The sequence below is a fragment of the Spermophilus citellus genome (assembly GCF_964194105.1).
Source record: "Spermophilus citellus genome assembly, chromosome: 2".
Taxonomy (NCBI): domain Eukaryota; kingdom Metazoa; phylum Chordata; class Mammalia; order Rodentia; family Sciuridae; genus Spermophilus; species Spermophilus citellus.
Window position 1 is genome coordinate 258,087,208 of NC_138183.1, and position 27,132 is coordinate 258,114,339.

The 27,132-nt window shown below is 56.0% G+C and overlaps 1 protein-coding gene across 6 annotated transcripts; it reads right to left on the reverse strand.

The window, feature by feature from the left end:
- Positions 1-1,535: 1,535 nt before the first annotated feature.
- On the reverse strand, positions 1,536-26,296 carry PTDSS2 (phosphatidylserine synthase 2). Of its 6 annotated transcripts, none has more exons than XM_081282637.1 (13): positions 25,877-26,103; positions 20,446-20,547; positions 11,623-11,705; positions 8,557-8,624; positions 4,691-4,825; positions 4,426-4,476; positions 3,850-3,963; positions 3,507-3,625; positions 2,923-3,037; positions 2,708-2,853; positions 2,425-2,610; positions 1,796-2,054; positions 1,536-1,759 (listed from the first exon to the last, which is right to left on the reverse strand). In XM_081282637.1, the coding sequence occupies exons 1-12, from the start codon at positions 25,990-25,992 to the stop codon at positions 1,868-1,870; spliced, it is 1,422 nt and encodes a 473-aa protein (XP_081138763.1). In that variant the 5' UTR covers positions 25,993-26,103; the 3' UTR covers positions 1,536-1,759; positions 1,796-1,867. The 6 variants fall into 6 exon arrangements, with proteins under 6 accessions (XP_081138763.1, XP_081138765.1, XP_081138764.1 ...); XM_081282639.1 differs by lacking the exon at positions 8,557-8,624 and adding an exon at positions 24,194-24,391 and having other exon boundaries at positions 25,877-25,992; XM_081282638.1 differs by having other exon boundaries at positions 2,708-3,037; positions 25,877-26,102.
- Positions 26,297-27,132: the final 836 nt, after the last annotated feature.

Below are 27,132 nucleotides of genomic sequence, written 5' to 3' on the forward strand. Positions count from 1 at the left end.
CGCTCTTACTGAGACTGGCTTTGAACTCGTGATCTTCCCGCCCCAGGCTTCTGGGATTCCACTGAGTGCCACTGCACTTGGTTTACTTTCAGTATCTTGATCTTTTGGGATCTAATACCTCAGGAGCCTGCTCTCAGGTGCTGGTGGTCTACTTGGCTCTGCTGTCTGACAAGCCATGCGTGGGCTGGGAACCCTCGCAGGGTTTCTGTCAGGGAGCTGCCCCCTGGGCTAGGCCTTGGAACTGCTGGCCCTGATGTTCCCACTGAGCCTGACCCCACTTGACCCGGTGCCCAGATTGTCAGCTCTCACTGCTGCCTCCTGGGTAGGACAGTGGGGGCCACCCCTCAATTCCAGCTGGCCAGAGGTGACCCACCCTGACCATGGTGAGACAGGGAGACTGCTCATGTGGTCTGTGGGACACTGGACTGGGAAGCAATTTGGGATTGCTACTATAGAACCCTTTAAGGGGCCCGGGATCTGTGACTCCCCCAGACATCAGGGCTCCTGGAGACATGCGGCCGCAGCCTCCTGCAGCCCTGACAGTGAAGAGGTGCAGAGCTGGGGGGGCTGTCCAGGGCAGCGGTCAACACTGGTGCAGGGAGCATCGGGGGACGGAGGTTTATCACAGGTCCCGGTGGGAAGGAGCATCAGTGCACGGGGATCCCCAGGGACCCAGTGTGTGTGTGTGTGTGTGTGGGGGGGGGGGGGGGGTCCTAGCAGTGGAAACAGCTCTCAGGAACCTCAAGCGACATGCGTGAGCAGAAGGTGGCAGTGGCAGTGTCCCTGGGAGGTCGCTGTGCAGGCCTGAGACAACATGAGGTCCAGTGGCACCCGCTGGGCCACTCTAGAAGGCCTGTCCTCAGGTGTCTAGGGTGAGGCCTGTGTGCATGCTCTTCTGCCTGCACAGCTTCTGGAGGGTTGGAATTTTCCCAAAAATGGTGAGCAAAAAGACTCAAAAGGCCTTGGAAGCCAGGGCACTGGAGGGTGCACACTTAGCTGATGCTTGACCACAGTCCCTGCCTCCTGGAGGCAGGTCCTGCTGTGCAGCCTGCCAGGCACCTCCCAGTGCCCACTACAGAAGAGGCTGGGTGGGGGTCTCGGTGTCCTGTGGAGAATGGGGCAGGCCAGGCACTGCTCAGTGGCAGAGCATTTGGTGTAGGGGGTGTGAGGTCCTGGGTTCTGTCCCCAGCACAGCAAGAAATAGCTTCAAATGTTTTAGACACCAGCCTGAGAGGATAGCCACTCCCCAGTAGTCACCAGCCCTGCCCCTATGACACACAAACAGCTGCTGGACTCTCCAGATCCCCAGGAGGGCTGTGCCCGCAGGCCCTGTACCCTCTGGGTTAGCAGGGAGGAGGCACGGGCTTCCACCTCCACGGTCACTTTATTTGTTCTGTTTGCTCGCAGAGACAACACCCCCCCCCAAAAAAAAAAAGTGCCTGGGGCCCCAGAGCCTCCCACTGGCAGGTGAAGCCTGAGGGGCCAGTCCCACGACCTCTGACCCTGTCATGTCCTGCTGAGAGTTGGGATTGGGCGAAGGCTCAGAGGAAGCACTCGATGCTGCTGTCCGTCCACTACTTGGTCATCCTGTGTTGGGGGACCCCTCTCTCTCCCCTGGGTCACCAGGAGGATGGGCAGCCCTGCCCATACTCAGTGAGTGGACACAGGTCCCCAAGTGGCCTGTGCTGGGCTGTGCTGCCAGGCACAAGTGTGTCAAGCCAGAGCCCTGGAAGACCAGGCAGCAGGAGAAGGGCGGGACCTCCTGCCCAGAGCAAGCCCTGGAGGAGCCCAGGACCCCAGTGCAGAGTGGAATGAATGGCCCTCAGTCCTCCTCCCCTGGAGGGCAAGGCCCTGGGCAGGCAGGCACTCAGGAGGTGGTGGAGGGCCCCTCCTTCCCAGCCAGCACCCTCTGCTCAGAGGCCCCTTCCTGGGCAGCTCCTGATCCAGGCAGGTCATCATCTGTCCCTGGGTGCCCGTCCCCGTTGCCAACAGCCCTGCCCTGGTCACTCTGCTGCTTCTGCCGCCGGGTCTCCTTGTACCTTAAGGTGATGTCCCTGGGGGACAACAGAGGCCAGGTCACCACTGCTCGCACATCAACACCCAGTGAAGGCCTCACAGACCCCTAGGCAGCCTTCGCCAGGAGGAAGCCACATGGGACACAACTCTTGGAGGGGCTGGGTGGGGGCCATGGCACGGCAGGCCAGGCCACCTGGATCCTCAGGAGCCAGACCTACCACGAGGATGGATCTGCAGTGATGGGGGGGGGGGGTATGGGGTTTGCCCCAGAGCCATCTTCTCCAGATGACTTGAGGAATGGGCAGGCACAGACCCTGGCCACCTCAGGAAAGCAAGAGGTGACAGACACCACCCATAGCCAACCCCCATGGCCCTGGAGCCAGGCAGACAGCCCATGCCGCTGCTCACCGCAGGAAGAAGCGCCAGACGGTCCAGGTGAGCACCAGGACGGAGCCCAGCGTCCAGCACTGGGAGATGTAGAAGGGCAGGGACAGGGTCAGCGTGTGTGGGTCGTACTTCACCACGATAAGCAGCTCTGTGGCTGTGATGGCTGCCGCCAGCCAAGCCTGCTGGCCCAGCTTCTTATGGGGCTTCCTGTGGAGAAGATGGCAGCTGGCCAGGCCTGCCCAGGCATCAAGCCTCCCCCACCCCAGGGGTGCCTCCCGGCCTCGGCCTGGCAGGCGGCCCTCACAGGTCATCCATGAAATCGTAGATCTCACGCATGGCCACGCCACCCACGTTCACGAAGAAGACCAGTCGTAGCAGAACCAGGTAGTGCTCGGGGGGCATCCACAGCACGAACTTCAAGTAGAAGGTGTTCAGCTCTGCCAGCAGGAACTGGGGGACAGGGAGGGTCAGCCTGCGCAGGACACTGGCCATGCACACCCTCAGGCAGCCCAGCCTTACCACCAGGATGATGCCACACACGGCCAGCCAGCGGCGCAGGCTGGAGGCAGGCTTCCACTCGAAGCGGACCCAGCTGTAGGGCGTGAACTGGAAGGCAATCCTCTTCATCTTGCCCCTGGGGACCAGAGTGGCCAGCCTAAGGATACGGCCCAGGCCGCTGCCGGCCCAGGCCGCTGCCTCTGCACCCAGAGCTGCTCCACACCCTCTGCCCAGCCCCACCCCTCAGAGGGGCTGTCCCCTGCTCCAGGCACTCGCTGCAGGGGACCTCTACTCCCGCTGTTCCCCAAGTCTTTGGTTTCCTTTTTCTTTTTTGGAGTCAGGGTCTCGCTGTGTTGCCCAGGCTGGCGTGAACTGGCTCAGGTGGTCCTCCCGCCTCGGGGACCTCACGTGCACCACCATGCCTGCTTTGATTCTTTTGAGAATCTCAAAGTAAAAATGACAGAACACAGCAACTGCTTCCTGAGGATGGCAGCAGGTCCAGGAGGCAGACACGACCCCCCACCGCTGCTCCTGAGCTGCATGCAGTCAGGCCTGGGCCTCAGGCCCACCATCCCCGGCCCCCCTCCCTGGCTCCTGAGATGTACTTATAGGTTGGAATGTTCCAGAGGCCCTGCCACTTGTAGGTCTTCAGGGACAGCCACTCAAGGGTCTTCATGCCGCAGTAGATGCCCAGCCCATTACAGACAAGCACATCCATGATCCACTGGGCAGGAACCAGGAGAGGTGATGCTGTGTGCCTGGGCTCGTCCAGAGGAGGCCAGGGCAACCTGGCCCCACCCCAGGACAGGCCCAGCACCCAGGCCCCCACACCCATGTGGTCCCCCAGCCCACACGGGGACCCTTGCACCCTCATGGTCCATCAGTGCCCCCCTTTCCCTGCGCCCCCACGTGGTCCACCAGCCCACCCTGCCCACCCCCCGCACCTACGTGGTCCCACCAGCACTCGCTGAAGTTGGGCAGCTGGTGCTCCAGGCTGTACTCCAGGAACTCAAACATTACGCTGATGATCATGCACATCCACCAGTCGCGGATCATGAGAGTCTGTGGGAGGCAGCCGGCACTGGTCATTCCATGTCCCTCGGCACAGGAGCTTGCCCGCTGGAGGGAGGCCCTCAGCCCCAGGTGGGCATGATGGGCGGGTCCCTCCAGCAGCCTCAGTCTTAGATTTTCAGCCCACACGGAGGCGCCCACACATCCAGCACTGAGCTCCCAAGGCAGGTGCAGCTGGGACACTTTAGGCTGCAAGCAGTGCACTGGCAGCCAGCCTGGGCTGGGGCCTCTGGCCTTCCCTAGCTGCCCCCTGCCTCCCCCAACAATGCTGGCCACAGCGCAGACCCAGGTGGCAAGGTTAGGGGTCCCAGGGGTTTGCAGACCTCTCTGAAATACTCTGTAGCCAGGACTTGCCCACCCGCACACTTGGATGTTCCACCCTGTGGCCAGAAGCTGCCAGAACACAGCTCAGGTCTGAGAGCCAGGGTGTGGGTGCCACAGGAGATCACTTACCTTCAGGTACCAGCCAATAAAGTGGGCAGGAACGAAGCCATCCAGCTTGTCCTGTGGGCAACATGGGCAGTCATCAGCACAGACCTCACCAGCAGCAGGTCATGGCCTGGGGCCAGCCCCCACCCAGCCCCAGTGGCCGACTCTACTAAGCAGCGCCTGCCAGCTCCAGAGCGTGAGACCAGGTCTGCCACACGTGCTATTGTGGTTGCCTGTGGACCACACAGCCCCTGCTGGCGGAGCCCAGCCCTGGACAGCGACGCCTTACCCAGACGTTGTGGAAGGGGTCGGTCTTGTTGTCTGGGTCGTAGATGAGGCAGTTCCCCCCGTAGTCCCTCTCTGGCAGCGGGACTCCCAACCTGGGGTCAACATACTTCAGAAACTGCCTGCCGTCCTGGACTGTCTGCAAGGCCAACGGGGACTGTATGACATGTGACCCACGACTCCGACAGCATGCTAGAAGAGTGGCCTGTGCCAGCGGCCCTCCTGTCCCAGCAGTGGCTGGAGATCAGGGGAGCCTGAGCTCCAGGGAACTGGCAGAGAGCACAGGTGGCCCCACCTCTCACCTGAGCTCCCGGGTCTGGTCTGACAAGGTAGCATTGCCTGCTGCTCCTCCCCACCCTGTCCAGGGCCAGTAACCGCAGAAGCCACCCTGGCTGGGGACATTCTCGCTTCACACAGCATCAGGACAACAGCATTCCCAGACACAGATGCCAATGTTAGCCAGATACTGTTAGCCTTGAAACAAAGTGCTCTTTGGGGACCAAGCCCCAACAGAGCAGGCCCTGGAGCAGGCCACTGGCCAAGGACAAAGAGGTGGCTGAAGGCCTAAGACCAAATGATAAAACAGAAACCCAAGAAGGGTGGCGAAGCAGGAACACACAGGTGCCTGGCCACAGGACCTGGCTGTGCCTAAGACAGGAGGCACACAGGAGGAGGCTGTCCAGCACTGTGGCAGCCTTCTGTGACAGAAGGCAATGGTGCTGGGCGCAGCTGCTGTTGGCTTTGTCCAGCAGGGTGGACCCCTGATCCCTAGTCAGGGCCATGTGTCCCTGTGCTGTCCCAGGAGACACTGTGCAGCAGCCATGCTGTTAAGTCACATGCCTTGGGAACCAGCGGGACCAGGGGGCCAGACATGCCAAGGCAGGGCTCCGAAGACCAGCTCCAGTGACTGTCCAGCTGGGCCAGGGCCTTCCTTCCTTGAGGAAGACAGTTCCAAGCCCAGCTCAGTCTAGACTGATGGGGTGCCAGGCCATGGGCAAGGTCAGGGCCACTGTGCTCCCGTAGAAGCCAGAGACCCCCTGACTCCATGGCCCTCCCTCAGAGGGCAGGGTGTGGCAGGCAGGGAGGCTGGCGGGCCACAAGCTCAGCTGTATTCACAGGTCTGTGTGTAGACACAGCCGCACACACACCTGTGCTCTGCAGCAGGCCTGGCCCTGTGAGGGGCAAACTCAGAGCCCTGACTCGTCTCCAGGGCCATCCTCCCCCGAGGAAGGGGCAACTCTAGGGGTGCCCAGGATGCACCTGAAGTTCCCACAGTAACAGCACTGGGAAGTGCCCCAGAAAGCAAAGCCAGAAACAAGGAATCCTTAGAGATGGGTGTGTGGAGCAACGGAGGAACAAGGGAGCTGCTGGTGGCCTAGAGTTTGCACAACAAAACGCAGTAGCATTAAATGTGCCCAGAATCAAAGTGAGCACCTTTAGCTCATGCTGACATGAATAAGAGACTGGACAGTCAGCACAGGGTGGAGGAGGGACAAGTCTCCCCACACAGGACTCCTCTACCTGAGAGGAGCCGGGTCCCCACTTCACTTCAGACGGAGCAGTAGAGAGAGGGGAGGGGAGAAAAGCGGCTGCCCAGCCGGACACCGTGATACTGCCTCCTGGTGGCCAGGGGCAACCACCCTGAGGAAATCATCGGACACCTGAGGAGCCCAGATGTGAGGTCAGAAGATGCTCCAGGGATGTGCAGCCCAGCACCTCCTGCAAATATGGGTGCAAAACCTTGACAGAATACTGGGAGACAGAGTCCAGGACACAGAGACAAGGCCACACACCGCGGGCAGGTGGGGGTCTGTGCCCAGAACACAAGGCTGGTTTGAAAGAAGACCACTTGATATAATGCTCCTATCGGTAAAGGGAAAGCCCCAGACCAACAGCTCACTTCACCAAAAACACACCCAATGCAGCCACAGCATTCATGGATGAGTGCCTGGGCAGGGGAGCTGGAGTGCAGGCCACACTTGGCTAGGAGGACAGGGCTCCCGGGTCAGGAACAGGCCAAGGTCCACACTCTTGGCTCCTGCTGGCACCTGCCGCAGGAGCTCCATCCAGGGCAGTTAGCAAGAAGCGGGAGTCTAAGGCACCCAACTGAAGGGAGAGTGCGCCCATCTGTGTGCAGGCGACAGGAGCCAGAAGACAGGACCCCAGGATGCAGAGCTAACAAACGTGCTCCGTGGGCACGGTGCAAAGGCAAGCTGAGCTCGGACACCAGTCGTGAGCAGCCCGCCGTGGAGCTGAGGAAACGCTTCCACTCAATGTCATCGAAATTAACAAAATACCCGGGAATTCATTTTTTTTAATTTCTATTTTTAAAAAAATGAATTATTATTGTTTGTGGTCCTGGGGATTGAACCAGGGACTCACACATGCTATGCAAGCACTCTACCACTAAGTTATAACTCAAATCCTACAATTTTTTCCCCCACTGGCATCAGGGTCGAACCCAGGGGCACTTAGCCACTGAGTCACATCCCCAAAGCTTTTAGATATTTTATTTTGAAACAGCATTTTGCTGAGTTGCTTAGGGTACCACTAAGATGCTGAGCCTTGCTTTGAATTTGTGATCCTCCTGCCTCAGCCTCCCAAGTTGCTGGGATTACAGCCACTGCACTTGGCCTAAGGATACATTTAACAAAGAGTACAAAACTTGTATTCTGAAAATTACAAACATGGTTGAAGACATTAAAAATGACCCAAATAACTGGAAAGACAACCCATGTTGGTGGATCAAAAGATTAATAACCTTAAGATGACAATATTCTAAAACTGTTGTATGGCTTTGATGCCGTCCCTAGCAATGCCTCACCTGCCGGGCAGGGAGTGACTCAGCATCTTCCTGGCATGTGGGAGGCTCCAGGTTTCATCTCCTTGTCTGCTCTCTACAGAACTGGAAAGGTGGTCCTCGCATTCACTTGGAAGCAAGAGGCCGATACTCAGATGACCCTAGAAGGGAGGGACGCAGCCCATCCCCACGCCCTGTGCTGCTGACACTCGCCTGCCCTCTCAGAGCCGCCAGATCCTGAAAGGCAGGGAAAGTCTGGGGTGCCTACGGGGTTCCCAACTGTGTGCTGTGGGGTCCCGAGCAAGGACAGCTCGGGGGCAGCTGGATGGGGTTTGGCTCAGAGTCACGTCACACTGAGATACCACTGCATGCCAGCTGGGTGGCCACACATTCCCACAGATCCATTCTGCACAGCATGCAAGATGACACTGGAGGGCAGCTGGCACATCTCGAAATGCCAAATGCACACCACGGCTAGCCTGCAACCAGTGAGCACCCCTGCATGTCTGCCAGAGATATGGGAACCTGCATCTCCACAAAGCCGGGACGGTGTCCTGAAGCAGCTTGACCCTGAGCCCCTTCGCCTGCACTGGTGGACAGGCCTCGGCCACGAATGGCGTGGTACTGCCCACACCAGGTGGACCTCACAGGTAGAGACAGGGCAGGGTGGAGAGACTGTCAAGGGGGCCGAGGCTGGGGGACATGGGACTGTCTTCTGTCCTAAGGTGTACAACCTGTGACATGCGCCATAGGCCTGCTCCAGACGGTCACCCTGGCCACACATGGATGGAGTCCTGGCCCTGCCAGCAGGAGAGTGCTCCATGGAGGGAAGAAGGCACCAAGAGCAGAAGGTGGCGGAGGGGCCTGGCGCACAGGCATGGCCACCGTCCCCAAACTCAGAACCAGACGTGCTGTCTTCCCCCAAATCTGAGGCCTGTGCTCACACCTGGGTCCCTCTGGAGGTCCCCTGCAGCCTGCACCCACTTCTGTTGGGTCGCCTACCTGTCTGCAAGTGCTCTGGGGTGGCAAAGGGTGTCCCCATAGTCCAGCCGACAAGAAAAGACACTTACCTGGAAGAGGATGAAGATGAGAAACAGCTCATAGACCACACTAACACAGAGCCAAAACCGCCAGTAGGCTGTGGAGACGAGAAGCAGGTGCGTCAGGGACCAGCTCTGTGCTCCAGGCCCACCCAGCCCCATGGGGTCTGCGTGCAGCTTCTGTTCCTGCTAGGGGTTCATGAAGCAAGGTCAAACCCAGCCGAATGAGCCACTGCTCTCTGAAGCACGGGACTTTCCTCTCCTTCACTGTCTTCCTCCTCGTCTCACCACAGCATCTCAGCAGGCCCACGGCTGCTGTCCTGCACCTGCTGGGCACACTTCCAACTACACACTCAGTCCGCAGCAGGTTCTGACGACACACCTTGCATCCCACTAAAACACCTTTTAATTCCAACAGGCATAGCTTCCTTGCAAATGTGGACTTTTATTTATTGTACATTTAAGGGGATCACTGCGTCAATGTGTTGATCTGATGATTATCCACAGACTTCTAGTGTGAAACCTGCCACCTTGCAGGTCTTGGGGCCCACACTACAAGTGCTCTGCTGGGAGGATTTGTGCCATGACCTACATGGGAGAAAGAGATGGCCCTGCCCAGGAGGCAGCAGCAGGTAGCTGTGTGTGGAGGCTCTTGGGGACACCCAGGACACGTGTGTGGTCCCGGGACAGGAGATGGACGAGTGGGCTTCGAGCACTTTGGCCTGGAGGGTGGGAGGAACCTGTGGGCTGCTGAGCTGCCATAGCTGCTTGAGGGCTTGTGGTGCAAGCAGTCCAGGCCCAGAGGCCACAGGAGGACCATACCCTCGGAGCTGTGGACTCACTCGAGAGGCCTGACCCTTGAGGCCACATGCCAGAGATGCCTCATGTCACCAGGTCTTCTGTGACCTCCTCTCTGCCACTGTGTATCCCTGATTGTCCATGATCCCCTTCTCAGGAGGGCCCAAGTCGGCCCATCTCTGATCCCTTTAGTCTACCTTTAAATCTGCACCTAAACACCCAGCAGCACATCCCCTCCTCTCTCCTGGAATGACTCCTGGCGTTTGTGAGTCCCTGTCCCCACCCACTGGAATGTCCCACTGAGAAGGAAGAGCAGGGTGCCAGGCATCTGTGCACTCCAGCTTCAGGAGTTGCTGTGGTTGCATGCAAGCAGGAGCCAGGAGGGGCTGCTGCAGCTTGGCGGTGGAGAGGCTTGGCACACACCAGGTCTTGGGTCCTACTCCCAGCACCACAGAAAACAAAAACCCAGGAAGGGGAGGCTTCTCCAATGGGCCGGGACCCGCTTCTGAGGGCCTCACTTGGAATTGCAGCCCATTAAAGTGGCTCCCCAGACAGGTGAGCTGCAACTTCTTTTTGCTGCTCAGAGGCAAGGCCTGACCAGGTGTCCCTGCACCAAGCCCTGGGGGAGACAGGCAGAGCCACAGGGAGCACCTCCCGACAGCTGCCTGCAGGTCCTCCCACGCCACCCCCAGGGACTCTCATCTACTTCTCACACACTGTGATGGTCAGGAGGGGGTCCCTGTCCTGAGGAGGACGGTGGTGGCTCCAGGACAGGCTTCCCATGTGAACAAAGCAAAGACTGACGAAGAAACATGGAGCTCTGAAGAGCAACAACGCACAACAAAAATAAACACTCAGACCAAGCGCAGCCCCTGGGGGGGGGGGAGGCGAACACCCAGGTGTGGGAGGCGGGGTGATGCTCACGTCGCCCCAGGGAACCTGGTGGTGCTTGCTTCCGTAACCTTGCAGACAGGCACGGCAGCAGGTGGCAGCAGCTCCTGCTCTGGGCCTGAGGTCCTGAGCACCTCCCTGCTGCTCAGACCAGGGCCACGTGCTGGGCAGGGCGCTGCGGAGGGTGTGCTGTGCCTGCAGGAGTGTACGCATGTGGGGCTTCCCACAGCGCTCCTGGGCACCAGCCTGGCAGGCATGTGGCCACGCTGCCTCTCACTGTGTGCCCGCCGCTGTGCAGCCTCTCGCTGTCCCATGGCTCTGGTCTGAGTGCCTTCTGAAGAAGACTGGGTGGGTCAGAAGCTGAGCTAGTGGACCCCAGCAGACCTGGGCAGCCTCCCCAGCCTCCCCCAGTGCCGCCCACCAGGCAGGAGACCCTGGGTGCCAGGGTAGGCAGGAGCAGCCTGCTCATGCCCTCGGGACTCACTGACCCTCAGGCAGACGTGACCCTTCTGGAGGGCATGTGCCCTAGCCCTGCACCTCTACCCTCAGGATGTCTTATTAAAAAACACTCAGGTAGATACACAACAGGCAAGTGCAAAATTCACCACTACCTAATGTACCACAAAAACTAAAAAACAGCCAGGCGTGGGGCGCACCTATAGTTCCAGCTACTTGGGAGGCTGAGGCAGGAGGATCACTTGAGCCTGAGGGTTTGAGAATAGCCTGGGCAACATACGAACATCCCATCTCAAAGACAAAACTAATCATCAAAACAAAACAAAAACTCCACATATAGTACGATTCCAATTTTTGAGGCTACATACACAAATACATCAAAATTTAATTGTGACTATTTTTAAAAAACACTTAAACATATTTTTGTATTTTCCACAGTTCTCACCGTTGTTGAGACAGACTTGTGTCTAGTTGCTACATTTGAGCTTTGAGGGAATTGGCCAACCCTGAGTGCTGAGCTGGCTTCCCAGGTAGGAGGGGCAGAGCCGGTGATGGTGCCCTCCCGCTCTCATCTGGGGTTGGGGGCACTATGGTCCAGGAACTTGTTAGAACTCAGGGTGGGGATGAGGGAGACAGTGAGCCCCCGGCAAGGATGGTTCCCCAGGTCTCCTGCCTGAGCCACAGACCTTCCCTGCAATCCTGGGCACACCACTATCTGCAGAAAGCTGGTGGGAGAGCCAAGTAGAGTGAGGAGGAGGCCAGAGGGCCTGGGGGCTGAAGAGGAGGAAGGTGGAGGACTCTGCACCCCAGGCCTCTCCTGGCAGAGAGAGCAGTGGCCGCAGGGAGGAGTAAGGCAGAGGGGAGGACAGGACATTCACACCCAGCAGCACAGACACAGGCCGCTCGAGACAGGAGTGCCACGTGCACACACGGAGGAGGAGGGGCAGTTACCTGGATGAGGTCTGGAAAATGGCCCATCTTTGGCTTGTGTGACTCCAAAACATAAGAAAACCAAAATACTGGCCACAATACCTCTGCAAACAAAGAACAAACAGCCCCTCAGTATGTGCAGACTTCTCTCAGGTGGGGTAGAACGTGGCTGGGACCAGGGGACACCCAAAGGGCAGGGCCGAGGGAGGAGCTGGGCTGGAGCTGGACTACCTCCCCACCCAGCAGCTGCCTCTGTAGACACCTCTGGTGTCCTCTCTGGGACACCGTGCCAGCACATCAAGTCCCAACTCCACAATTCATGGTCAGGGCACACTGGTGCTCCTAGAGGCCAAGAGCCAGAGGCCGGGGACGCTGGCCAGAGGCCCAGCTCTTGCCTGTTGGGGTATCTCCTTCAACACCAGGCTCACCAGCTGTCTGTGCAAGTGCCACACCTACAAATATATCCAACTCAATGCACAGGTGCATGGTGGTGGCACAGCCCAGGGGGGAGCCAGGGGCCTCAGGGTGGGTGCCCACCTTGGCCAGGCTCCCCGGGACAGCCTCTAGCCCAGAGGCCCACTACCCCTGCTGGAAAAATGGCCCAGACCAGTGGATGTGCAGATGGCCCATCTGTTCTACAGCAGGCCTGCCCTGGCTGAAGGTCCCTCCCACTCCATCTCACCAGGACATCTGAGGACACACAGAACTCCTGGACATTCCCACACCAAGCCCTGCTTCCACACCCCTTCTGCCAGGACAGGAGCCTCAGGCAGGGTGGAGACTTGCAAGGCACCTGAAAGGTCCACCCAACAGGCACAGTCCCTGCGCTGCTGGGGAGAGCAACACTGACCAAGAGAGGTGGCTAACAGGCACCCCAGACAAACCTGTGACACCCGCCAGGGGGCACCACCTAAGGGGTCTCCAGGTGGGCATGCAGAGCCGCCCAGGCCACGTATGTGAGGAGGACTTTTTAAGGTTCTTCTGCAGGAGTATTCAAGGACTCTGGAAGTCCATCACAGTGGGCAAAGGAAGTAATTTAAAAGGAAAACAATATCCTACATTTTTCAATTTTTTTTTTTTTTTTTTGGTACTAGGGTTTATTAAACCCAGGGAGCTTAACACGGAGCCACATCCCCAGCCCTTTTTATATTTTATTAAGAGACAGGATCTCACCAAGTTGCTTAGGGCCTTGCTAAGTTGCTGAGGCTGGCTTTGAACTCATGATCCTCTGCCTCAGCCTCCTGAGTTGCTGGGACTACAGATGTGCACCACTGTCAAATAATTTTTTTTTTTTTAGCTGTAGTTGGACACAATATCTTTATTTTTTTAATTTTTTTTTGTATTGGTTGTTCACAACATTACAAAGCTCTTGACATATCATATTTCATACATTAGATTGAAGTGGGTTATGAACCCCCAATTTTACCCCAAATGCAGATTGCAGAATCACGTCGGTTACACATCCACAATTTTACATAGTGCCCTATTAGTAACTGTTGTATTCTGCTACCTTTCCTATCCCCTACTATCCCCCCTCCCCTCCCCTCCCATCTTCTCTCTCTACCCCATCTACTGTAATTCATTTACAATATCTTTATTTATTTGTTTATTTTTATATGGTGCTGAGGATCGAACCCAGGATGAGTGCTCTACCGCTGAGCCACATCCCCAGCCCCTCAAATAAATTTTTAATCAAATAAAGTACATGCTCTGATCACATGTTCTTGGGCTCCCCATTGTCCTTCCCGCCTGGATTCCTCACTGGGTCCCCTGATGCCTCGTCTCAGTCTCTGCAGGCTCTCTTGCTGTGACAGGGTCCTGCCCTCCCCTTACTTCTGACGACCCAAACCTCTAAGGACTGGGAAAGTGGCCTCAGAGCCGTCTGCTGTTTCCTCATGGTAGGTGGGGGCTGCAGGGCGTGGGGAGACCTTGGGTGTGACTGTGGTGTTGACCCTGCGTGCTGGGCTGAGGTGAGGCGGCCAGGGCCTCTTGTGCAGCACCTCCTTCCCCTCCTGACCTGTCTCAGCACTCACTGGGGACCTGCACTGGGGCATTTGTCCCTCCTCCACCATTCATTCTTTCAGGTCCCGGGACCCAGGGGTGCTCCAGCACTGAGTTATATCCCCGGTCCTTTTCACTTTCTGAGATGGGGTCTCACTAAATCGCCAAGGCAAGCTGTGAACTTGCCACCCTCCTGTCTCAGCCTTCCAGGGTGCTGCGATGACAGGTGTGGTCACAGCACCCAGGGGCTTATTGGTTTATTTAATCACACATCAGCATGAACCACAGACATTTATCCCAACACTACTTGATGAGTTTTTGCTCCCATCGTTCCCTCTTTTGAGCATGGGGGGTCTTTTGGTGGGCTTCTGTGTTACTCCAACAGGACCCACCGCTGGGTTTTGCTTTGCTTTGTGCTCCTGCTTCCTGGCACCATGGGAAGTTCTGGGAACATCTAGGGCACTCCCTGGAGCCTGGTCCTTTACTGAGGGTGCCAGAAGCTGATAAGCACTGGTGTGCTTGCTCTGCTAGGGGAGGCTGGCTCTAGGCCTCAGCGCATACCCACACACTCACTGGGACACACCTGTGTCTGCACATACAATCATCCTGGGTGTCCACGGGAGGCAGTGTCAGGATCCCCAGGAGATACCAGAATCCCTTATGGAAAAGGGCACAGTGTTTGTAGAGAACCCTAAAATCACCCACAGATGGCCTACATGGCCTGCTCCTACAGAACTTGTAAATAGTTGCTACACTGTATCAGTCAGAGGACAAAGATGTGAGTTTTTCCTCAATGAAAGGTGTGTTGAATCCTCAGATATGGAACCCATGGACACAGAAAGCCAAAATATCGTTCCTATTTCTATCTGTAACTATTTGTCCCTGTTTCAAGCTAACCCTAAGCACCTCCTACCACACCATCATTCTAACCCCTGCACCTCCAGCCCGCCTGGCTTCAGCAACCTCAGCACACCACAGCACCGGGCGGCTGGGGTCATGATGACTGTGTACCTCATAGCCATGGCGGCTCTCTTGCCTCTGCCTCCGCGTCTGCCATCCACAGCCTCTCAGCACCTGCCCAGTGCTCCCGGAAGCCTCAGTGCATCCGTGAGCGTCTGCCAGTCTGCCTGCAATTCCCTGGACACCTAAACTAGTTTGTAATCTGCACAGTTAGGGTTCACTCTTTGTTCTATGGGTCTGACAAATATGTCGTGCCAAACACCCACCAGTAGAGTACCAGAGGGAGTAGTCTCACTGCCATAAAAATGTCCTGTGAGTGTGGCTTGGTGGTAGTGCTTGCCTGGCATCTACTGGACCTTGCGTTCATCCCTGGCACTGAAAAGGGTGAAAATAAAGTTACGTATGATTTCAGGGTGGCTGGTGAGGTCAAATTAGGCTACCCTGAGGTCCTTAGAAAGGAGAACACCCTGTGCATGGCCTCGTCCTTCCCCTTCAAGAACCACTTCTCCTGCACTCTTCTCGTCGGGTCACGCAGCACCCTGCCTTTCCACCTGGCTCCTCTTGCTCAGGAATGGCCTGAGACCCGTCTTCCCAGCTGACAGCTGCCTCCATGCTGCAGAGAGCACAGCACCATCCAGGCCCACACTCTTTCCTCCATTCACTACTGAAGGGTGTTGTGGTCACTTCCAGTTTGGGGCAATATAAATAATGTTGCCATAAATATTCGCCTGCAGGTTTCTGTGTGGATGAAAGTTTTTAGCTCAATGGGACACCTGGGAGGATGACTGCTGAGTTAGGTTCTCTGTGGCTCCCCTGCTGTGCACAAGCTGGCAGTGCCTGGGAGTTGAAACCTCCCAGCACCGCCATGGTCAGGTTACGGTCAGCCCTTCTAACGGGGTTCATTCCTGTGCTGTCTTGTCAGCAATTTGCAATTCCCTGTGACACATGACACAGGCCATCACTTACATGGTATGTGCCTCATACATATCCTCGTTGGTGAGGTGTCTGTTGGAGTCTTTCACCCTGTTTTTATATTTTATTTTATTCTAAATTAGGGTCTCGCTTTGTTGCCCAGGCTGGCTGCAAAATCATGGACTCAAGTGATCCTTCCACCACAGCCCCCAGAGCAGTGAGGATACAGGTGTGGGCGCGCACCTGGCTTGCCCAGTGTTTAACTGTACTGCTTCTGTTCTTATTAGTCTGCTTTAGGAGTTTCCAACGTGCTTTGAATACAAGTCTCTGTCAGGTGCATGCTGTGCCAACTTTCTAATAGCCTGCCTCCCTACTCACTTCACTGTGTCTTTGGCAAACCCTGATTTTTCACTTTAATGAAGTCCAACCTATCACCACGTCTTTCACCAATGGTCCACGGATGGCTGATGTCCATCATGGCCACTCATGGACACTGGCATCTACTGAGGTTCACCAACATCCACTGTTAATCACGATGATGACTGATGTCTATGGACACTCACTGAGGTCCACTGGTGACCTACTTACACAGGCATCTCAAGACTTAGGGGCACAAGGCACTGTCTCCCTAAAATGTCCCATAGACTGGGGGTGCTGCCCCCTAAGACGTCCCATGGACCTGGGCGCCCTGTCTCCCCAACAACGTCTCATAGCTGTGCATTTTACACTGGCTGACCTGTAACCCAATCTGAAAATGTCTGTGAAGACGGCAGGTCAGTGTCTGTGGTGTCCTCTGCAGCAGGTGTACAGCTGCTGCAGTGCCAATCGTGCAAGACCACCCTCTCTGTGCACTGCTCTGTGTGGGTCTGCTGCTGAGCCCTTTGCTGTCCAGGGCCTGCTCTGTCTGCTCTGTCCAGTCCCGACCCGCAACTGGCTGAGCAGGAGGTGCGGAAGCATGTCAATCTCAGGTTCTGCCCCCCTTCAGGACTGTGAAGTGCTGTCTCTGTGTCATCCATGTGAAGAGCAATCCACACTTTCAATGCACGTCTATTTTTGCATTGCTAGTTATATGTACTTTGTACAATTAAAACGTATAAAGAAGTTTAACTTATTAAATTGTAGAAAATTAATTAAATGTGAGGGTGAGAAAATCTGGAATCTCTCCCAAGGTTCCCACATATAAATGGGCTGAAGCTCATGAGTGAGCAACCCACAGATATGGCCATACAACGTCACAGGCCATCATCCTCAGGAAGACACAGAGTACAGGAAGCAACTCCATTTTACCAAACCAGAACAGAGTGAGAAACCCAGCTGCCTATGCCAAGTGCAGTGCCCTGCCACAGGGTCAGAGGCCACTAGGCTGAGGAAGTGTCCACATCTCCACACAGCACAGGGCACACAGCAATGGGCACTGACCCACACTCACGGGGCTGTGTCATTTAATTACAGGACAGTAAAGTTGACTTGAGAAGAGAGACAACTGGGCACAGTGATACACGACTACGCTACCAGCTGCTCCAGAGACACAGGGAGGCGGACATGAGCCCAGGAGCTAGAGACCAGCCTGGGCAGCACAGTGATATCCCACCTTAAAAACAAAACACAAAATGCCAAAACCCAAACCAACCAACAAAAACCCAACATGACCAGGTGCAATGGAGGCAGGAAGGGCACAAGTTCAAGTCCAGCCTGGAAACTTAGTGCAACCCTGTCTCAAGATCAAATTTAAAAGGGTGAGGAGCCAGACGCCATGGCGCATGCCTGTAATCCCAGCGCCTGGGGAGGCTGGGGCAGGAGGATGGGGCGTTCAAAGCCAGCCTCAACAAAATCGAGGCACTAAGCAACTCAGTGAGACCCTGTCTCTAAATAAAATGCAAAATAGGGCTGGGGATGTGGCTCAATGGCCAAGTGCCCTGAGTTCAATTCCTAGTAAACAACAACAAAGCAAAGCAAAAGAAAACAAAACAAAACACAAAAAACACAGTTGGGGGTATAGCTTAGTGGTGGAGCACCTGACTAGCACGTGTGAGACCCCAGGTTCAATCCCTAGGTATCACAAAAGAAAATGACCATGGGGGAAAAAAAACAAGCTGGGCACAGTGGCCAGCTACTTAGGAGGTAGAGGCAGGGGTACTTCAAGTTCAAGGCCAGCCTTGGCAATTTAGCAAGACCCTGCCTCAAAACAAAAAAGAAAGAAAAGGCTAGGGATATTGTTCAGTGGTAAAATGCCCCTGGGTTCAATCCCCAGTACCACCAAAAACAACAACAAAAAATGTGAGTCCTAGGTTCCATCCCCAGTACAGTAAAAGTAATATGCAACCTATCTTCAAGGACACCAAAACAATTCTCATGTGCCATGTGTGGTGACACATGGCTGTAATTCCAGCAAGACCCTGTCTCAACAACAACAAAAAGCCTAAGGACATGGATCAGTGGTAAAGTGACCCTGAGTTTAACTCTGGATCCCCAAAACAAAAACAACTCCAATATAATTAAAACGAGCGTTTGCTCATAGCCTCTAAGAGGCCCGAAAGGGCCTAGGCAGCAAGAATGCACCAGTCTGATGGATACGGGGCTCCTGGTGTGAAGCATGGGAGTCCAGAGAGGGTGCAAGTGGACCAGGACAGGCACACGCACTGCAGCCTTCCAGAGGAGGCTGCAGAGCCATGGACAGCAAAGGCAAATGGGGTGCCTGGGTATCTCAGGCAGAAGCCAAGAGCAGGTCCAGGCAACACCAGCCAAATTATGGGCCATGAGGGACAGTTCCTTGGTGCCTAAGAAGGACGAGGGGACAGAGTGTTCCCCCATACAGAACGTGAGAGAAAAAGTGCTCAGGAGTCCCTGGGATTCACATACCCTGCCCTCTCTCTCAGTAAGCTACGCGGGGCTCCCCTAGGAGGGGGCAAGTGCTGGGTGAAGAGGCCCCTATAGGTCTGAGCTCTGGGACTCTCTGGGTCTGGGCTGTTCACAGCAGGAACCAGGAATTGGTGGGCAGAGCCTGGGGGCAGTGCAGCTCTGTGACTCACCTGACAGGTGTCTGGTGACACAGGCCTACTCTTCATGGGCAGGGGCTCACTCCTCCCTGTGACAATTCTTGCCCAGTGACAACAGGACGACTCATCTCTGGTTAATTTTACTTCCCATATAGAGGAACCCCTTCTGTTTTTTCAGTGCTGGAGAATGAACCAGAGGCCCTCCTCCCCTACTGCCCCAGGGAACACTTCTCAAGGTATGGCCAAGTCCTGCTTCCTGAGGCTCTGTTCCCATGTGTCCAACAGACACCACAGACCCCCACCCCCACCCCGCCAATGCCCAGGCACTGTCAGATGAACCCACAGAAAAGACCCAGTTCCACTTGGAAATTCCCTCTGGGCAGATGCAGGCTGCTGCCGACAGCCTCATAGCCACACAGTCAGCCCCTTTACAGGCACCACTGCAGAACCAAGGCCCAGCCCAGAGGCTCCTGGGCTCGCTCTCTCCTGCTGTCTCCAACTTCCCAGGAAACACAAGCTTGCAGGCTCTACCTGCAAATGAGGCAGGGGGCTGCCTGAGGCCCAGGTGGTCCTGCAGATGAGGAGAGGTGCCAACAAGGCACACAAAGGGCCAAAGAGAGGCTGGTGGGCCTGGGAGCAAGCTGACACCTAAGGCTTGGAGAACAGAAGAAGAGTTAGCCAAGCTGACTGGGAGGAAAACCCAGAGCGTGAGGCAGGAGTGGGCAGGATGCCAGGCAGGGAGAGACCTGCCTGTGCAGTGAAGGCTAGGGGTCTTGGGGGCTGGCTGCTCCCAGGCCCAGCAGCTGGACAGCAACTTCTCACCAGAGTGCCTGGCTGCACCCAAGGACATGAGCCCCATTATGAGGTCTACGGTGGGTAGCTCCAGTGTCCTGGACAGACAGGCTGAGCACCCAGGTGTACCATAGCTTCCCACGCTCATGGTGAGCAACGTGGCATGGATATGGTCACCTAGCAGGGCCTGGCAACATCTATGGGGGCATACTATACATACCATCTGTCTACCTAATTCTCACGGCAGATACTAACACCCACATGTTTCAAAAGCAACAAAGCACTACCAAGAACTGTGACTGTGAGACCCCACAAGCCCAAGGCCCACAGCCAGGGCTGACTCATGGCCCCAGCTCAAATGGTCATGAGCACCTCCCTCTGCTTCTGTCCCCATCAGGCCCATCTGGCTTCCTGGGGCTGTCCTACTGCACAAGTGGGGCTTGGGCCTCAAAGGGAACAGCAGCTTTGCACCAGCCTAAGGCTCCCAGGAGCAAGAGCCGAGTACACCTAGTGCAGAGAGTAAAGACTAAGGACTGCTCTGAGGCCAGCTCACTCCACTCGCTGAGACTAGGTCAGTCTCGGAGTGCATGCACTGGATGCAAGCAAAGCCTTGTGACCAGTCTGCCTGGGAGAATCCTGAGAAATGAGGTCACAGGTGGCCACTGGGCATCCACCTGGTATGTCAAAGTCATTTAAATATTTAAAAAGTGTTAGTTTTGGGGCCGGGGATGTGGCTCAAGCCGTAGCGCGCTCGCCTGGCATGCGCGTGGCCTGGGTTCGATCCTCAGCACCACGTACAAACAAAGATGTTGTGTCCGCCAATCACTAAAAAGAAATATTTTAAAAATTCTCTCTCTATCCTCTCTCTTTAAAAAAATAAAATAAAATAATTCTCTCTCTCTCTCTCTCTCTTTTTAAAAAAAAAAAAGTGTTAGTTTCAACACCACTGGAGAACTGTGCCAGCTAGGGGGCAGCCACAGACTCGGCAGCCCACCCTGGAGGCTGTGGTAGCACAAGCTGCAAGTGACTTAGGAGGTGACATGAATGCTGGGAAACTGGTGGCCAGTTCCAGGGCAAGAGGTTTAAGAGCGGCTGTGGAGCGGGGGATACAGACACACCTGAGGGAAGGTGGGGAGCCCAGCCCAGGACAGCCAGGACCCTCGCCCTCCATGCCAACACCTACCTCTTGGTGTTGTAGGCTGTGTCCTGAGGCGTTTCCTCCAGGAGAGTCACGTAGCCCAGTGCACAGGTGAGGATGAACAGCACAGTTAAGGTGTGGGCTCGCCTGAAATCCAAACACAGGCAGTGTCAGGGCATGGCCTGCAATATGCACCCAGCCTCTTGCAGGGGAGGGCTTGGCCTTCACCACCAGCCAAATGGGCATCTCTGGCTGGCAGCAGAGCACTCTGCACACTAGCCCCACATCTGCTGAGTGCTGGAATGTACAGAAACATGGGGGCATTACTTCACAAGTAAAATTAAAACCCGGAAGTCATTTCCCCATGTCTTAAAAGTGACTTCAGCCTTTGGCTTCTTTACCATGACTTTCCACTAACCTAATCATCTCCCTGTGGTCTTTAAGGGAATGTTCAGCCCAGGGCAACCTTACTGTTTATCAGCCTCCTCAGAGAACACTATCTTTCCATTCTCCTGAAGACATAAAGATCACCTGAAAAATCTGACTCTGCCCATTGAGGTAGGTGGCCACACTGTCTTTCAAGCAGTCACTGAGTGCTTGTCCTCCTTTCCTGGCCTCAGGAAAAAAGGAGCAGGAACAAGAAAGACCCATCACTGTCCTGTCCAAGGCAGGAAGGAGGGTCAGGAACCCTGAGGAGGGACATCAGCCCACAGGCTTGCAGCAGGACAGACTTGAGAACTGCTGACACCATTGCTGCTTGAGAGGGAGACCCTTCTTTCCCCATGTTTTTAGTTGGTGCACTATAGCTGTACACAACAAGGGACTCTTGTTACCTATTCATATGTGCACACAATTTAACAATATAATTGGCCAATGTCACTCCCCAGCACTTTCCCCTTCCCTCTCAGTCTCCCTCCCAGGCCCTTTCCTCTACCCATCTCCCTTTCATGAGATCTTCCCCACCCTTATTTTTTTCATCTCTAGCTTCTGCATGCAAGAGAAAACACTGGACCTTGACCTTCTGACCCTCTGAGTTTGACTTATTTCTCCTAACACAATGTTTTCGGTTCCATCCATTTTCCTGCAAATGCCATAATTTGATTCTTCTTTACAGCTGAATAAAACTCCATTGTGTATATATATCTCATTTCCTTATCCATTCATCTGTTGATGGACACCGAGGCTGGTTCCATAGTTTGGCTATTGTGAATTGTGCTGCTGTAAACATGTGTACTCATGTATCACTGCTGACTTTAACTCTTCGTGATAAATACAAGACCCATCTTTTTGCTCCCTGTCTTGCACACAGAATGTGTGGGGTCTGGAGGTAACAGACTCCAGAGGCAGACCTCCTTGCCCTCCCAGGATGACAGGGGTGCTCAGTGGTGCCTCCCACCACCTTCCCAGTACAGTGCCAGGGCAAACAGGAAGCTCTGGATCCTGTGATCAGGCACAAGACAAGAGCTGCCATAAATCCTGGGATTTCAGTCAACCCCAAAGGGGAGGGCGCAGGGATAGCTGGCTCCCTGCCATGAGTGGAAAATGCCCAGCTGCCATTCAGCATGCTTGTTCTGTGAGTGGCTAGGAAGGCAGGCTTGCCAAGACCAATCAGGAGAACACTGAGGCATCATCAAGAAAGGGCCGGGGCCACCCAGGCCTCCACTAGGCTCCCAGGCTGTGACACTGCCCTCCTGGCCTGCTGGCAGGCAAGACTATAAAGGCATCAACTGGCCAGTCATGCTTCCCAGACTGGGCGGCGCTGGGAAAGCTCTATCCAGCATGACTGAGAAGCATCTAAGATCAGCCACATGTTCCTGAGGCTAAAGGTTTAAAGACTACTTAAGATGTGTTGATCTCAATCACTGAGAAGGTCCACTGGAGGCTCCAAGTTCTGAGACACATGCATCCAGTAAACATTTTCAAAAAGTCACAGACATCCTCCCTGGTGGGAGCTGGCCAGGAGGGGTGGAACTCCTCCCAGGGCTTTACCATCAGTGAAAGTGACAAAGTGCACAGGAGCTGCTCCAGGTGGTGGTCTGCAATCCTTCCAATTTCCAGACACAAGTTGACCCCTCTTCACAGTGAGCCTGCAGCTCTCAACGTTCCCTTAGAAGTTCCCTTTCAAAGAGAACCATGAATGGGAGAGGAGGCAGTGCCCTTGACACCTTGGACACAAACTGCAGGCTCTGTGGTTGCCAAGTAGTCACCAAGACCCAAACCTTTGCACATGGCAGCCATCACTGGCCCCAGAGAAGCCCAGCTATCTTTCAAAATGAAAAACCCTGAAAATAAGAAGTTCCTTTTGGGAGTTTTGGAACCTAAAGTCATTCCACTTTTTAAGATTAAACTTTATCTATATTAACTTTTTGTAGCATTCATTATTAAAATTCTAAAACATAGGCTGGGAGAATAGCTCAGAGATAACGCTTGCCTAGCATGGAGAGGCCTTGGTTTCAATTCCAGCATTGCAAAAAGAAATAAACCTTCTTTAAAAGATAAAGTCAGCCAGGTGCAGTAGCCTATATCTATAATCCCAGAGACCTGGGAGGCTGAGGCAGGATGATATGAAGTTCAATGCCTGCCTGGGCAACTTAGCAAGACCCTTAGCAACTTAGTGAGACTTGTCTCAAAATAAAAACTAGAAAGGACTGAGGATGTAGCTCAGTGGTAAAGCACCCTGGGTTCAATCCCCAGTACAAAACACAATAGAGTTTTGAAAACCCTAGCACAGCATCAGTGAGGAAGACCCAGAAGGAGCTTATGGCATGACCCTGCAGGCAGCATCAATGATCCTCTACCAGGCACCTGTCACCTTCATAGGGAAACATGAAGTTCCCCCACCCCCCATTCCAAGGTTTACTAAGAACATGCCCCATGCTCTTATGAGCACACACAGGGTTGGGGGGAAGCAGAACACCACCCAGGACACTCATGCAGGTGGTATCTGAAGCCAGCCAGCCCGCCCTGCATCTCCTCTGTAAAGCCTTCTGATCCCCAGCCTCCTCACAGGCAAGCTCTGCTTCCGCCAGGCACTTGCACCCCAAACACCCCTGTAGCCAAGCTCCAAGTGCCTCTGGTCTGCACTTCCAAAGAAACTAGCACCTGCCTTTCTTGGAGTTGCTACAGCTGCCATGGCACTGGGAGAGGAGTATGCTCAGGCTTCTGCTGATCCTGCACACTCAGTATTCCTCTGGCCAGCACCTTCATGCCTTCTCAAGTTCCAGGACAGCGACAGAAGCTAAGCTCTTGTAGAGTCCTCTGCCCTCTTCCCTACAACAGTAACGGCACCCAGCAGGGATCCCCAAAATATGTGCTATATGATTGGCCAAATTAACATATGAGTGTGAAACAAGGAGAACACGCCCCCATCTCCTCTAAGACTCTGTGGCTCTGGCCATCACCAGCAGTGTAGTGAGAGGATAGTGCCTCCCTCCTGGCCAGGGGCACACAGGAACTGATGGAGAGGCCTGATGTCTAAAGGGCTCTGGAGACTGAAGAAATCCATTTGGCACTGGCTCTGGGGCCATACCTCTAACGACCTGTGGCAACCCCACACATCTCTTCCTCCAGGTAGCTCCACGGTCATACCATTCTCAAAGCAAGGCTTGTGGGCCAACCCCCTACTGAAGCTATCCACACCCAGGGAAGATACTAACACAATCCAGAAGCAGGGCCACTCCCCCACCCCAACCCCTCTTCCCACCAATTTCAAAGGTTATCTCTCAGCTGCCACTCCTCCACTTGCAAGCTGGAGATAGACCTCACAGGTCCCTATGTGGGTGGTGGCACATACCATGAAAGGTCCAGTCACTCCCCTGCCAGGCTCCCTTCACTCCCTGATCAGATGTGCTCTCCAACAAGGCCCAGCTCAGTTCTCCTGGAGCTGCTTCTGTACAGTATCCTTTCCAAAAGGCCATGCGTCTGTCTCTTTGAGGGCTTGCCCAGGGCCCACCCCAGGACTCATTGCTCCACTGGATGAGAACTGAGTCTCCTGCAGCAAAGAAGGGCCACACACTTGCTCTCATGAATTGTACTTTCTGGTGTATGAATTTGTCTTTCTCACAAATAAGAGGGGTTAGTCCAAGGTCATGGAATCATGCCTGGCACCTGTCAGTCAGGGCTAATATCCTCAGCCCTACAACAGAGCACAGGTAGTTCCAACTATACCTGGGCCCCCACCACAGTAAAGACCTAGGAGCCAGCCTGCCCCCAAGTCTTGGCTGCACCACTGCTTTACCAGCAGAGGCACTGAAGCAACACCACAGCCTTGGCTCCACAGAGTTCAGCAAACCCTGGCACACAGAGACATGCCATGCTTGTTAAGCCAGTTCACACTGCTGCCACGGGTCAGGGCCTCCAAGCCTGTCCAGCAGAGTGGAAATGCCAGGTGTGTATGTGTGAATTGACTTCGAGGCCGGGGAAAGCCTCTCCGAGCTGGCTTGGAGCAGGCAGGGGATTCTGGGAAAGCTTCACCAGTACTGACGGCTTGGGAGACCCGACCTCACCTGATCCAGATCCACCCAGTGGTGTCCTCTCCCTGGCCCGTGGTCCCACCACCCCAATCCCAACCCCACCCGGGCCCATGTCTCAGGCCCCGACCCACAAGGAGTGCACCCACCCCACCCAGCCGGCCACTGACCCCGACCGACCCTGACAGGGGTGCACTCTCCCCTCCGACACGGCCACCGACTCCGGGGGACCCGACAGGGTGCACCTTCTCCGCTCTGCCCGCCACCGGCCCCGGCCGACCCTGACAGGGGTGCACCCTCCCCTCCAACACGGCCACTACCCCGGCCGACCAGGGCTGGGTGCACCTTCTCCGCTCTGCCCGCCACCGGCCCCGGCCGACCCTGACAGGGGTGCACCCTCCCCTCCAACACGGCCACTACCCCGGCCGACCAGGGCTGGGTGCGCCCTCTCCGCTCTGCCCGCCACCGGCCCCGGCCGTCCCTGACAGGGGTGCACCCTCCCCTCCGACACGGCCACTACCCCGGCCGACCAGGGCTGGGTGCGCCCTCTCCGCTCTGCCCGCCACCGGCCCCGGCCGACCCTGACAGGGGTGCACCCTCCCCTCCGACACGGCCACTACCCCGGCCGACCAGGGCTGGGTGCGCCTTCTCCGCTCTGCCCGCCACCGGCCCCGGCCGACCCTGACAGGGGTGCACCCTCCCCTCCGACACGGCCACTACCCCGGCCGACCAGGGCTGGGTGCGCCTTCTCCGCTCTGCCCGCCACCGGCCCCGGCCGTCCCTGACAGGGGTGCACCCTCCCCTCCGACACGGCCACTACCCCGGCCGACCAGGGCTGGGTGCGCCCTCTCCGCTCTGCCCGCCACCGGCCCCGGCCGACCCTGACAGGGGTGCACCCTCCCCTCCGACACGGCCACTACCCCGGCCGACCAGGGCTGGGTGCGCCCTCTCCGCCGCCCCAACCGGGCCCCGCCACTGGCAGGGGTGCCCCCAGCCCCGACCCTCACCAGAAGAAGGTGTTGGTACCGTCGTCGTAGACCTCAGACTCAGTGCTACGGCGGCCGTCGGGCAGCGGGGAACCGGGCCGCGAGCCCCCTGCGCCCCTGCGCTCGGCCCTCCGCATGGCGCAGCAGTCCAGGCCGCGGGCGCAGGGCCGGGGTCGCGGCGCCGCCCGGCGGGGTCTCCGCGGAGCGGGGCGGGGCCGCGGGGCATTGTGGGACGCGTAGTGCGCGCGGGGCCGCAGGGCCTGCCGGGCGCCGGGCGCAGGGCCTGCTGGGAGGACGCCGCCGGTTGCTAGGTGACGGAGAGGCCCGCGCGCGCCCGCCGTGGCCTTGGTGTCTTAGAATCTACGCCAGAGAACACAGTGGGTCACCCCAGAATCCCAGGTGTCAGGGAGCGTCCCTCGGCGCCGACGCCCGCGTCGGCTTTGGTCAGAGCCGCTGTGAAGGCTGACAGGGCCACGAAATGAAACGAGAGGGGGCTGCTGCCGGGTGTCGGGGTCCTTCGAGGAGGTGGAAACGCCCCAAGTGCACCCCGGTGGTAGCTGGACGCCTCAAGTCTGCTATTAATTGTTAGTATCATTGTTCTGAGGATTGAACGCAGGGTCGCTGAGCCACAGCCCCAGTCCTTTTTATTTTTTATTTTGAGGCAGGGCCTCCCTAAGGTGCCACCTTGTGATCCTCTTGCCTCAGCCTCCAGAGCTTCTGGGGTTACAGGTGTGCACCTCGCCCCGGGTTGGCACCCGCCCACTTGAAAGTGAAACGGAGCTCCCTTTTGAAGAGAGTGGGGTGGGGCTCACCTGATCCCCAGGCCCTCAACCGAGGAGGGGGCATAAAGAAGCCAGCAGCTCAGGCTCGGTGGAGCGGGTGGGGGGTCCTGTTTCAACAGGAGACATGGCAAGGTTGTTGATAATGCAGCATCAGGAATCTGACGATGCAGATGAAGATGTGCAAGAGATTGGGGCCTCTTGCTAAGAATTTCGTCGCATTTATTTATTTATTTATTTATTTTCTGTGCTGGGGATGGAACCCTGACCCTCCTCCTTAAGCAAAGGCATTGAGCCACATCCCCAGCCCTCCTAAGAAAATTGGATCCTTTCCTCAGTGGTTAAAAGTAAGAGGTGATCTGGAAGGTATTCCCAGGAAGACAGGATTCAGAAAAAAAAGATGTTAAGTCCAAGAAGGGCAATTCCGAGGGCAGTGAAGATGTAAAGAAGATGAGAAAAATATGCAAAAGCAAGGGCAGGCAGCTTCTAACAGATGCT